This window comes from Bos indicus, chromosome 3 (assembly GCF_029378745.1).
Source record: "Bos indicus isolate NIAB-ARS_2022 breed Sahiwal x Tharparkar chromosome 3, NIAB-ARS_B.indTharparkar_mat_pri_1.0, whole genome shotgun sequence".
NCBI lineage: Eukaryota > Metazoa > Chordata > Mammalia > Artiodactyla > Bovidae > Bos > Bos indicus.
In genome coordinates, this window is record NC_091762.1 from 46,288,841 (window position 1) to 46,302,856 (window position 14,016).

Here is a 14,016-nt window from a genome sequence, read left to right on the forward strand (position 1 = left end):
GCTCAGTGGGTAAAGAATCTGCCTGCAATGCAGGAGATGCGGGTTCAATTCCTGGGTTGGAAAGAGTCCTTGGAGGAGGAAATGGCAAAGCACTCCAGTGTTCTTGCCTGGAGAATGCCATGGACAGAGGAGCCTGGTGGGCTACAGTCCATAGAGTTGCAAAGAGTTGGATACAACTGAAGCGACTAAGCACGCAGGCACAGAGCTGAGAAAATCTCATGGAAGCTGTTTATTTCCTCACCTATTCCTGCACACACTCACACAGACACATGTGCCTCAAATTAACACATCTCAGATTATCCCGCATTTTGTTATATTATATATTATAACTTTTGTTTTTGTTAATAATCCTTTTAATAATATTGCAATCCATGTGAGAACTAGAAGAATTATCCACACAATATAGAACTGCACAATATTCAGAAATGTGCCTTGAAACCCAGAACATTCTTGGCAGAAGATGCGTGCCACAGCCAAAGCGTAGATGCCATCAGGCACCACTTTGCAGGCACCAGAGACACATTAGTCTTTCAGTTGACAAGTTTGATGCCTTTTTACATATTAAGTGAACTTTACTTTGCATTATAAATGGTGGAGGTCCAGAAATAATTTTTATGCAAGTCATGGCAATCTTTATCTACATAAGACACACTCCTGTAAAATTAAAGTTCTGCTCAAACAACTTTTGAGTGATTATTCACAAGAGAAAAGAGTTCTTACTTTAGAATTAACTAGACTGGTCCATTCAGTAACTGCTTTGGCTAAGAAAATTCATCTTCTTTATATTTGCCAGTATTATTTGTCTTTCAAAGATAAACAGAGAGAAAGAGAGGAAGGGAGGGAGAGAAGGAGAGAAACAGAGACATTTTATAAAGAACCCGATGAAAGCTTTAATAATCTCTGCAATCAGAGAGACAGCATTTGGCAAGCACCTACTATGTTGCAGTGGGCCATGCACTTTGTAAAGGATTTTTTGATTGATTTTTTCCAATAATTCAAGGTAGCTTTATACTGTACCCATTTAACAAATATAATTTTACAGTTTGAGAGCCAATGGATGATTTCAACATTAACTGTTTGGTACCTGTTTTTGCTGAAGAAAGTCTCCCCGTACACATGAGTACATTATCCACTTTCAAAATTAGATGTCTCCCTATGGCTTATGATTTCCTGCATTTTCCAGTATCTCTAGGAGGTGGGAAATTAGGCAGCCAGAATTTATGCTGCTGTACTGAAAACAGTAAAGGAGAAAAAACAAGGATGTGTTAGGTGGCTTTCCTAAATTCTCATAAATAGAATGAATTTACTGGAAATTGAATTTAGGTCTCCTGACTTGCTGTTTTTTTTTTTTTTTTTAACATATTTCTGAGCACTAAAGATACTTCTACAAATTAAGTACAAAAAGGTTAGGTTAATGGGTTCAGGGTTTTTTGTGTTTGAATCTCAGTATGTTTTAAGTATAGTTTTTTGTTTATTTAATTGATATTATTTCTGTTAATATTCTCTGTACTGCTTTTGAAATAAGAAAAAGATGATATATGAATTTTATTCTCTGCTAACTGACTTTATTGGCCAGTCTTTATCATTCCAAACAGACCAGTGTGATCTATATTAATATTAATGCTGTGCTGAAGTGATTTTTGTAAAAGATTATATGGAGAAATCAGATGTGATTCAAGAATAATTATTGGCTATTTGTCTTTTTTTGCAGTCACAATATGGAGCTTCAGTTTCTGCTAAGCCCGAACTCCCCCTGTTTTATACTCCCATTGATCTGGTGGACATTAGTGTGGAAATGGCTGGATTGAAGTTTACAAATCCTTTTGGTCTTGCCAGTGCAACTCCAACTACCAGTTCGTCAATGATTCGAAGAGCTTTTGAAGCTGGATGGGCCTTTGCTCTGACCAAAACTTTCTCTCTTGATAAGGTAAGAAATTATTTTTGAAGCTGTGTTTAAATATCTATCACTTATTTTAATTAGGGCATAAATATTATAATGCAAAGGTTCACCAAGATACAACAGTTATTGAACTATTGGGTAAGACCGATTATTACAAATGAGCTAATTTCATTACATTTCTTCTGTCTCAGGATGGGGAATGGGATAGATTTCTATTTCTCATTTGTCTGTATGTGTGTTAGTCACTCAGTCATGTCTGACTCTTTAGGATGCATGGACTGTAGCCCGCAAGGCTCCTCTGTCCCATGGAATTCTCCAGGCAAGATGCTGGAGTAGGTAGCCATTCCTTTCTCTAAGGGATCTTCCCGACCCAGGGATCAAACCCCAGTCTCCTGCATTGCAGGCAGACTCTTTATCCTGAACCACCAGGGAATCACTGTGTTTTGTCTAGGAAGTAACAAAATTTTAAATACTACAGAATGTCTATTTCATTTAATAATCACAGACTAACTCTTATTTTGGTATTATTACTTGTTTTGTGATTTCTGAATGTGTGTGAATGAGAACATGTGCCTCAACTCAAAGTTAGACAATGAATTTGACTTGCACATAATTCTGGAAACCAATTCATGTAAAAATGAATCACTCAGTATAACTTAATTGGTGCCTGGAATAAGAGTTTTCTTGAATTTTTAAATACAGAAATGTTTCCCCAAATGCATTGACCTGAGTTTAATTTGACATTATGACTGTGTTCTCACATTACAAGTGGACATACTTAGTAGAAAATTAACTACATATTAAAGTTAAGATTGAGTCTTTAAAATACAGAAAGTATATAAGTGAACATTTTAAAAGTAGGATAATTTATGCAATAGAGGGTTGCATCCTCATATGACTTTCAATTAGAAAAGATCAGCAAAATTTAGCATTTTTTGACCTTTTATTGATAAAATTTTAGATGATACACCTATTGGTATATTTAATACTTACTGGTAGTTAGTAATAATTAATGTATAAGAATGTGTGAATCTAGTGACTGAGAAAAGACTATTATTATTTAAATCAGCCTTATCCTTAGGCAAAGAAAATAATAGAGAACAAAAATGCCCCATTAAGCACATTCTCTTCTTTCTCCTCTTACTAGGATCAATAGCTGGCATTATTATGGCTAAAACATCTTGGCTGTCTCATTCTGACAGCTTCACAAGATGCTATGTATAAATGTGATCACGATTATCTAGAAATCCTCAAAAGTTAGAAACCTACTGCATGAAAAAAAATTACCTAAATATTTTTATATTAAATAGCTAAAGGAATTTTTTAAAATAAATTGGCTGAATTCTCAGAAATTCTTTGGTTAAATAAAGTGTAAAAATAAACAACATACTGAATTTAGCTTCAGAATATCCTTAATCAGTTGTTTATATCTTTATAGAATATTGACATTATATTTGTTTGTATTTCAATTCTTCCTTTAAGAATTACTCAGAAGCTCTAATCCGATGTTTAATCCATTGAGAAAAACTGAATCTCTGATACCATTTAATGACTAGTTATGCTATTGAAAAAATTTTGTATGTAAACAAAAATGGGTAGCTAATCAGGAATAAGTGAAGAATGGTAGGAAAAAGGATGTTTGCTTCGAATTTGCTGGTTTCTTTGCTTACAAAAATTGAATTCTGATTAATCAGAGACATTTGTCTTTACTCTGTTGGTGACATGCATTTGATTTGTGAAGCTGTCTCTTTCAGTAACCTAAAAGCAGTTACCTTCATTAAGATCACCAGCAGAAATGAATGTGGGAGCTAACTTCCTTCTAGACCTCCAATTTGAATTTAATCTATCAATTCAGAAGTCTGTGATGATGTTTCAAAAGGAGAGTTAGGGACAGATGCAAATTAAATTTGGCACATAAAACATAATGGGGTTTTAGGAAGCTTTGTTTTACTTACTTTGATGATGGCTACAACAAAATATTTGTGCAAAAACTATGTTAAATGCACTCATGCAGATTGTAGTGACATAAATAAGGATGCCTCCTTGGGCTTCTGTAAGTCTATTTTAAAAATGATTACTTCCCATACATGATTTTGCAACATAGTCAGTTTGTATCATGAAGATCTACTTTTTGTTTTGTTTTCTCATATTGTCTCTATTTAACGATTAAATATGTTTCAAATATATTATTGTCCTATGATTTTTGTGCTTTCTTATTGGTGAAATGTAGTATACAACTCATGTTTTTCACAGCCTCTTACTAAAGACATCTATTCAAGTATTATATGTACTACACATTTGTGTGACATTATAGCATACCAATTTAGATTATCCTTGTTATAATTAGTATGCAATTTCAAGAATCTACTTAAAATGTATTAAAATTCAGAGTCCTGACATTTGAAATTTGGATGCTTTTAATATGACAAAGGTTATTCTATGGAGTTTTGTTATCATATGAAATATTAATATTTCACAATGCAGTTTTGATGAAGTACAATTTGCCAAGCTTGCATATGATAAAGAAATTAAATGCTTACCAAGGGAGTTCAGTAAAAATTAGAGCCCTGTCTGAACATCTGCTGGAAATTTTATTATCCTGTCCTACTGACAGTGTGGGTCCCTCTTTGTTTTTCTAGATTGACAGCTGAATATTACACTGATTTCTATAGCAAGCGTGTTTAGGTGAACTTTGTTTCCCTTTTTTTTTTAAATTTTTGGAGCATTTGGAACATGCTTTGATTTTCATCCTATATATTTATATATATACTCTTGACATTTGTAGATACCAGATTGAGGTCTAATATGCTATAGCAATGATAGACCATTGACTTACAGTGAAATGCCAATTGATATCTCAGTAAACAGAAATATTATTATTCTTTACTGTGCAGTCTGTATAGAGGCTGTATGTGCTTTCTTTAGAGAGGCAAATGATCAGTCTTTTAATGTTAAATATAACAAAGACCTGTGTTTGCTTTTGTGTTAAATAGCATAAAAGTTGGCTTTTATTAACTATATTCTTCCTTCCCAAATCAGAGTTGCTTAGAGTTTCCTAAAATACCTAGATTGCTTTTCTTGAAGTCCTGTTTATAAAGACAATATTGGAAATATCACTATAAAATGATATTTAAAATATAATTATAATATTTTAATATAAATATATACTGAGTTCAAGTTTAAAAAGGTAGGAAAGAAATCAATTGGTCAGGTTTAATTAAAGCCAAACTCTCACGACAAACTGATGTAATGCTTTAACTGGCAATATTAGATGTTGTTAATATTTCATATAAAATAACCTCCTTACCTGTGTTTGCATTATACTGATAGAAAATAGAAAACGTGTTTTGGTTTTGTTAATTTTATTTTATTTATTTCTCTTAGGTAGCAATATATTATATACTTCAAATATATAATATCTAACTGCAGGGTGTATATATCTTTACTACACAGATAAACTCAGAAGGGTTTACCACTATAATAAATCAAATTCAAACCTAAGCAGAAGTTCTGTTCATTTATAAGCTATATATATATATATATATATACATACACACACACACATATACACACACACACACATACCTATATATATATATATATTACAGTACACTTGTGATTGATTTTTTAATATCTCGAATGCATATATTTTATTTTTTAAGTATCAAATAATTAGGTAAATAGATATACAAATAATGAGTTTCTCTCAACATAAAATACTGAAAACTAAAATCTGAGAAATATTTAAGGTTCTTCATTATTTCTTTGGCATCAAAGTATTGATTGTAACTGTTGCCATAAAATAGTCTTATACCACACAGCACAATGCTGAGTGTATAGGAAGAGTTTGATAAATGTTTCATAAATATTCTTTGGATAAATGAATTAGTAAATGAATACATAGATTTCTTGGCAAGAGCATATTGAGCTTATTTTTTTTCTAACCACATAAACAGATAGTTAACACAAAAAAATTGATTGTTCTGAGTATTGATCTCAATCAAGGGAGAAAAGGCCAATTTAAAATTTTCATATCCTAGGTTGCTTTTATAGTTTATGTTTATATGTCTAAAAATGAAAATGTCAGTGGAATTTCTAAGTGCATAGACTGCATATTAAGTTTTAGGTTGTTGACTAAGCCTTTAAAAATACAGAGAATTTTTTAGAAAACAGTGTAAGTATCACACAGTATCAGCAAGGGGAATAAAAATTACCTGGCTGAATTATCTAAGTTCATGTGTGAAGAGCCCTGATGAAAAAAAAATGTAGCCTGTTCTTGAATACTTTTAGTGATAGAACATCCTAGATCTTTAAGGCAATGCAGCCAGCTATAGGCATAGAAAGATCTAGTTTAGAAATATATTTCATTCATTGTCCCCAAATCAGCCTTCTCACAAGTTGCATCCATGTTTTATAGTTCTGCCCTCGGAGACATCATGACATAAATTAATCTAACTTATTAACATAAATGAATTGTTGATTTTAAAATATGGTGTTTTTTTTTTTTTTTCTTCTTCCAAGTAAATAAATACCCTAGAGAAAGGCTAATAAGTATGGAAATGTAGTGCCATCTAGGGAAAAGAAATTTGACCTGGGCAATTCTAGTCTCTGTTCAAGGTTGCTTCTGTATCACTGTCTTGAACTTATTGTTTGAAATTGGAGGTCATTGTTATGATTATTATTTTTATACATATTACTAACTACCATTTATTGAGTACTTAGAATGTATGGACATGGACATTGCCAAATATTGTTCATAAGTTATTCATTGAATCTTCATAATATCTCTATAAGATAGTAAATTTGAACGCCATGGGTAATAGGAGCACTGACCCCCTACAAAGTTGAAAATCTGCTTATAACTTTATAGTTCAACTCTCTGTATTTGTGATTCCACATCTGCAGATTAGACCAACCATGGGCCCATATAGTACTTAATTACTGAAAAAAAAAATCTGCAAAGAAGTGGACTGTGTAGTTCAAATTTGCACTGTTCAAGGATCAACTATAATAGTCTGAGAAAGTTAAATAACGTGCCAAGGCCTTGGAACAATTGCTTTTTCACTCAATTAAACTACTACACTGGTAGTTTGGTTGAAGGAGCTTCCCAGGTGGCCCAGTGGTAAAGAATCTGCCTGCCAGTGCAAGGGATGCAGGAGACACAGATTTGATCCCTGGATTGAGAATATTCCCTGGAGTAGGAAATGGCAACCCATACCCGTATTCTTGCCTGGGAAATTTGATGGACAGAGGAGCCTGGTGAGCCACAGTCCCTGGAGTTGCAAAGGGTCAGACATGACTGAGCACACACACATACACACACAGTTTGGCTGAGCTCATATGGGAAGTTCTTCTGCATCACATGGTGTCTGCTGGGCTCATTCATGCCTTTGCAGTCAATTGGAGGGGTGCCTGGGGACTGGCATGATGCCTCCACTCATGTGTCTAGTTGAAGTTGCTGTAATTGCTGAGATGGCTGGCCCCCATCCATCTCTTCATAATGTCTCTTTCCTCTTGGTGTTCTAAGAAGGCAAGAGTGGAAGCTTCAAGGTCCATTGAGACCGAGACCCCAGTCACACACTGTCACTTCCACTGTACACTCTGGGACAAAACAAGTTACAAGATGCAATACACATGCTGTAGGTAGTGTATTTATAAAGACAGTTGCAATAATCCTTCCATGCTGCATGTATGCAGCTTTGTGATTTGATTTTGCTGTTTTTCCCACCATTGAGCAGATGGTATTTACCTATTTCTTGAATGCATGCATGCTAAGTCGCTTCAGTTGTGTCCAACTCTTTGCAACACTATGGACTGTAGCCTGCCAGGATCCCATGTCCATGGGATTCTCCAGGTAAGAATACTGGAATGGGTTGCCATTGCCTTCTCCAGGGGATCTTCCTGACCCAGGGATCGAATCCAGGTCTCCTGCATTGCAGGCAGATTCTTTACCACTAGCACCACCGGTGAAGCCCATTCTACTCCCAAGTAGTGGTTCCCTAATCCATTGTCCTATCCATTATTGGCCCTACCTTCTAGACTGTTGATTCTGTCTTCTGAGTTTTGTTTTGTTTTCTTTTGTTTAGAAAGGACCAATCATGGCCCATGTTGGCAGTTGAGTAGCCTTTTCAGAATATTTCTGCCCATAGAAAGTTAGGAATTCTTATTCTTTCCTTTATTTTGAATTATCCATTTTAATCCTAGATCATAGTGATGTCACCAAAAACTCTCTTAAAAACCTTTCAAATCATGCCCCAGAGCCACATCCATAATTATTTGAGACAGACTTCTCTCCATTTTGAATATGTGTTGCTGCTATGACAGCGTCCTAGAGATGCTTAGAATCGATATTGTCTACTTGGAAGAATCCACTAGGACTCCTGCAAAATCTTTGTAAGGTTCTAACGAAGTATCATATAGAAAAGCTCTTGATGCAGTCTTTACCCTGCAGTCATTTCTTAGTTTGAAGATCTTCTTCCAGGAGAGATAAAGTATAAATAATAGCTTTATTTTCCAACCCAGCAAGTGCTAGTCTCATTTGCTCATCTGCTTTACTCTAGCAATCAAATATATCCTTTTTGGCTCTTTTTCTCTATTACTGTACCTTATTATACTTGGGAAGAAACACTCAACAAACACTTAAAGCATTCTGTCTAGAGATATATTTAGTCAGATCCACAAATGCATTATGTACGTTTTCTGTCTTTTGAATTATCACCAGTGACATTCTTGCCAATTGTTCTGTCACTACATAATACAGTCCACTCTTTTCCCAGTTGCCAATAACAGTTTTCACACTGCATTCCCAGCTTCCACTAGCATTCTTCCAGACTTTACTAGCAGACTATTCTTGAGTTTTCAAGAGAGGTTTCTGCCTGCCTTCAATCTGAAATCCATTGCCACATGTTTTAGACTAGCAAGCATTTCTGTCTCACTTATTTATTGCTATATATCAAACTGCCCCATAATTTAGTGGCTTAAAACAACAAATAATCTGCTCTTGATCCTATAGTTTGGTAATCTGGTCAAAGCTCAGTTGGGTAAGCTTCTTTTTGCCCCATGTGATACGTTACTTGTTCTGTCTGACACCCTTCTTGGTGGCTGACTGGTCCCTGACGGCTTCATTCATGTTCTTGGGTCCTCAAACAGGACCCAGGAGCATAGGTGTTGCTTCTCTCACTCAGCGGTTTAGATCTGCCATGCCTTGTTTTGAACCCCCATCTATTTGATACAAATCCAGACTCTTTTCTCTATATATCCTCTCTGGATAAATTCATGTCTAAAAATGAAGGCAGTTTGTCTCCACCAGCATTTGGAGTTCATTTGAACAGGTGCACTGAGCGTCTCCCACCCCGTGCTTCAAGCAAAGTGGCACTGAGGAGTTTATGTCTACTTTGGTTCTTGAGAGGTGGGCCTGGTGGGGGAGAGACAGATTGATTAAAAACCTCTGGGAATCCATTTTCATGAAAAGCCAGTCTTGCTGCACCATCCTTCTCCAACCATACTGTCCTTCCTTCCTGCCCTCTAACATGGTCAGCTCCTCCATTTCTGAGGGCTGTTTTCCTTGTGTTTGCTCTGCCTTCACGTCTTTATACAACTGCTCTTGCTTCTCTTTCCGTTTTCACATGAAAAATTTCCTCAGGGAATTCTTTGTTGACCACTCAAATCTCATTCTGTCTGTCCCACATTTCCTTGGTTGTTCTTTCTTCACTATGCTTGTCACCATATGAAAATACCATGTTCTTAATCATTTATTTATGTGTCTACTTTCTGTTTTAGCCATTTGAAGTAAGCTTCATAAGAAGAGAGATGTTATCTTTCTTGCTCGCTACTGTATGCCCAGTGCCAAGAACCATGTCTGGCAGATAAGAAGGACGCAATGCATACTTGTTAGATGAATGAATAATTATAGGCTTCTGATTTAAACCACAATTCCACATGACAGCTCTTCAGTTACTTGGAGACAGCTCTCATGTCCTATCCACAAGTCTTTTCTTTTTTCTTTCTAAATAGTCCTGTTTTCCTTCCCATAATAAGGTTTGCACACTTTTTACCATGTCGGTTGTCTGTTCTCCCATGTGGATTTCCAGAATCTTGTTTCAATCCACATTATCTTAATTGAGAGGAAGTTGCTGGCATTTGCACAAATTGCTAGCACCTATCAACCAGACAAAAATTAGGACTAACACTGTCAGGACTATAAATACTGAAAATAATCTTTAACATTGTTAAGGGGAATTTTACAAATAAGTTTCACAATAATATTTTAGTGCCTAGCTAATTCTCTTTGGATTACAATACAGAAAATCACAATATACTCTTATAACTCCTTTTGGAAAGTCTTATGAGCAATGAAGATCTGTGTTTGTAAAAGATTATATCAAAATCAGTATTTTTTTATTATTGCATTTCTAAATTTCCTTATCATGAAAATCTGTGAAACAATAAATGAACAACAGTTCACTGCATTATTTTCACTGCTGTAGTTCTGGCTTTAAATTTAGTACATAAGTAATTTGTTTTTACTGTATGGTATTGCTTTCCTAATATATATCTATACATTAAATAAGGACTTAAAATTATTTAAGCACATTCAATATAAACTTTTCATCTGGGAAACTTTTAGCATGCTAAAACCATCAATGATTTCTGTGTAGTAACAGTTTGATTTTCACATGGTTAGTCAACCCAGGGATCGAACCCAGGTCTCCCTCATTGCAGGCGGATTCTTTACCAGCTGAGCCACAAGCGAAGCCCAAAAACACTGGAGTGGGTAGCTTATTCCTTCTCCAGCAGATCTTCCTGACCCAGGAATCGAACCAGGGTCTCCTGCATTGCAGGCAGTTTCTTTACCAACTGAGGTATGAGGGAATTGAAGTGAAGTCATACAGTCTTGTCTGACTCTTTGCGACCCCATTGGAGAAGGAAATGGCCACCCACTCCAGTACCCTTGCCTGGAAAATCCGATGGATGGAGCTATGAGGGAAGCCCTTTGTTATTTAGATGAATTATATTCATAAATTTGACTGAATTTACAATTTGTAAAATTTATGCATCCTCGGATTATAAAGAATACGTTTTCTTAAAGGCTGCAGTCCACATGTAGTAGTCCTATGAGAGATTTTCATCCAAGTGTTCACTTCAAGACAATTTAGCAAGCTCTCCTCTGATATAACCTTGATTTCTCTAACAACAAAAGAATATTGCATGCCCATTATTGTTTACACTTGCAATGATGAAGCTAAATCTTGCAAGTTAGACCAAAGTTCTAAATGAATAATTTTCAAGCATGTCATGTATGCCAGGCTTAGTTTATTCAAGAGAATATATAGACTGTGATGTTTCTAAACAGATTAAACACATACTTCTAATTTTAAGCATAAATCTTTCAATTGTAACCTAAGTAGTATTTTTAACCTGGTGCATTATTAAAGTTATTTAAGGTGTTCTCAATTTTTTGTTTTTACTTTCTATATCACCATTTGGGCCATCTGACTATGGAGACCAATCAATTTTCCAATATAATTACGTCTTTTTTCCACCTTTTTTCCATTTCAGACTGTGATTTTACACTTGTTAATTAGTTAATCATTTTGGTAGAATGGTTAAAGTGAGACTCAAATAAGTTTTTTAATAATATAAATTGACGTGTACAATTTTGATCTGAGTTAGCTAGTAGCAGAACCTAACGTAGTGGAAAAATACCTCTTATTCAGTTCCTTTTTTTTTTAAGCAAATGGCATCAAGGTTAATGGAAAATTCTCATAATTATGGCTAATGGAAATTGTCTCAAAGTATAATCCTGCTGTTGGGAAACTGATTTCATGTTCCTCCTGTCTCAATCTCAATTGCAGATTTTAAATTTAACTAGCTGAAAAATATCCATATTCTAGATATATTTGAATGATACAGTCTTGGTTAAAGTTAAGATAACTTGAATTCCATAATACCGTCCTTGGATTTGTATTTTCTTTCTTGATTTTTAGCAAGAGGCTAGTCACACTACATATGGATACTCTTTATCCTTCATTTAAGTATGTTAGTTGTTCAGTCATGTCCAGCTCTTTGCAAACCCATGGACTGTAGCCAGCCAGGCTCCTCCATCCATGTAATTTTCCAGTAAAGAATCATTCATTTAAAACAAAACTTTAAATATAAAAGCCCAGTGGTTACCTCACTTTCAAATTTTTTTTAAAAAACATGCCTGCATTGGCTATTTTGTTATTTTATAAGAATTTGTTCAGTTTTAAATTGTAGTTGTATTTATGCTTCTTTTTCTTAGATGACTTGTAATGGGCTTTATATTCAGTATTCACTGCTTCATAGTCACCACTATTTCTGAAATAAGGTGTCACTACATGCTTAAGGAAGTAGCTGCTTTTTTAGAGAAACATTCAGCAACACTTTCTCTTTATATATCACTTACCTTTACTTACCCAACTTCCCCATCTGCTTCTTTCATTTCAGCTAAGTCCAGTGGCCTTTTTATCCTGCTCTGCTTATTCATTTGCACGTTTTCGCACAATATCCCATATGTTTGGAACAATTTATCATTAGTTTCTGCCAAATTCACCCTCTATTAAAGTTAAAATTTATCTAAAAGTGTCATGAGTGTCACTTTTAGGTATATGGACTAGACTAGATGTATTCTGAGAGCTGCTGTTAATTGTCTTTATATACACTTTTTTTTTTTTATCTTACTCACTCAGCATACATTTGTTAGGCACTGGCCATTCATATAGTATGCCTCTCTGAGTATATGTGTGTGTAAATGGTTTTGCTCTAGAAAATTTAAACTCATTCAGAATATGCACCAAAGATGCAGGACTAAATGTTGACACCAGACAGCAGAGATTATTAGACTAAAAATGTGACTTCAAAATAAGGATTTTACTTTTTTAAAAAGAAAACTGACTTCACATTTGAGCTGTATCTTTATTTTAGGCAGAAGGAATAGCACATGGACATCCATGGTCTTGAGTGTGCCAAGCATATTTAAGTTTCAGCAGCTGAATCTTAAGTGAGATTCAGCATGTTTTGCAAGGTGGTATAAGTAGCTGTGGTGACTATGGGAAAGGCCGGTTGTGCTGTGAATTTAAATGTGATTGTATAGACAACAGGGACCTGAAGGGGTTTTAAAGCAGAGGAATTGTGTAATTCAGTTTGGAAGTCACTATTAATCATGATGTAACTTCCATTCACCATTTCAGTGATCACTTCCACTTCCCCTCCCAAACAGACAAAGTCTCTCTTTTCTGAGTAATCCATTCTAGTCAAGGGATTTATGTTTCCATTATCTACACTTTAATTTTACCATTTCTCCTTACAAAGACTTCTTCTCCTATTTTAATATTTAAAGGCCAGTGATGATGCAAGTCCTCTGTCACTGTGTTGACCAATTATCTTCTCTACATTCTTTAAACATTTATAAAATTTTACTTAATTGATAAAATTGATTTATTAAATAAGATAGAATGGATTCTTTTTTGTTCCTTTTTTCCTTTCTTAAACGTAAGCCTCTGGAAGCCAGCTCCAATTGAAGGGGTTGGAAAGTACCTACTTATTGACTATTTCCCTAGTCTAATATGTTTTAGAATTTAACATAGTATTAAGCATTATTGTGAAGAATAAATTTTTAAATGTCACTACTTCACGATGGGCTTCTCTTGTAGCTCAGCTGGTAAAGAATCCGCCTGCAATGTGGGAGACGTGGGTTTGATCCCAGGGTTGGAAAGGTCCCCTGGAGAAGGGAAAGGCTGCCCACTCCAGCGTTCTGGCCTGGACTATACAGTCCATGGAGTCACAAAGAGTTGGACACGGCTGAGTGATTTTGACTTTCACTTTTCACTTTCACTTCATGATGAATAATTTTATTTTCTTGGATAAATAGAATTTTTACATCTATATTATTCTTCTTTAGGACTCATACTTTTTTAGGCTCACATGGGTTCAACAAAAATTCCTCCAGTCATTAGGGAATAATACTCTCCCCCATGGTTCTTTTGGGGCTTCCCGGGTGGCTCAGACGGTAAAGAATTTGCTGCAGTGTGGGAGACCTGGGTTCGATCCCTGGGTTAGGAAGATCCCCTGGAGGAGGGCACGGCAACCCATTCCAG

The 14,016-nt window shown here is 35.2% G+C and overlaps 1 protein-coding gene across 2 annotated transcripts in view; it reads left to right on the forward strand.

Annotated features, from left to right (window-relative positions):
* Positions 1 to 14,016, forward strand: part of DPYD (dihydropyrimidine dehydrogenase) — a 922,996-nt gene that overhangs the window by 457,071 nt on the left and 451,909 nt on the right. For both annotated transcript variants that reach the window (XM_070779940.1, XM_070779937.1), the window contains exon 13: positions 1,712 to 1,927. In XM_070779940.1, the coding sequence (XP_070636041.1) occupies positions 1,712 to 1,927 (216 nt within the window). The remainder of the gene's footprint in view (positions 1 to 1,711; positions 1,928 to 14,016) is intronic.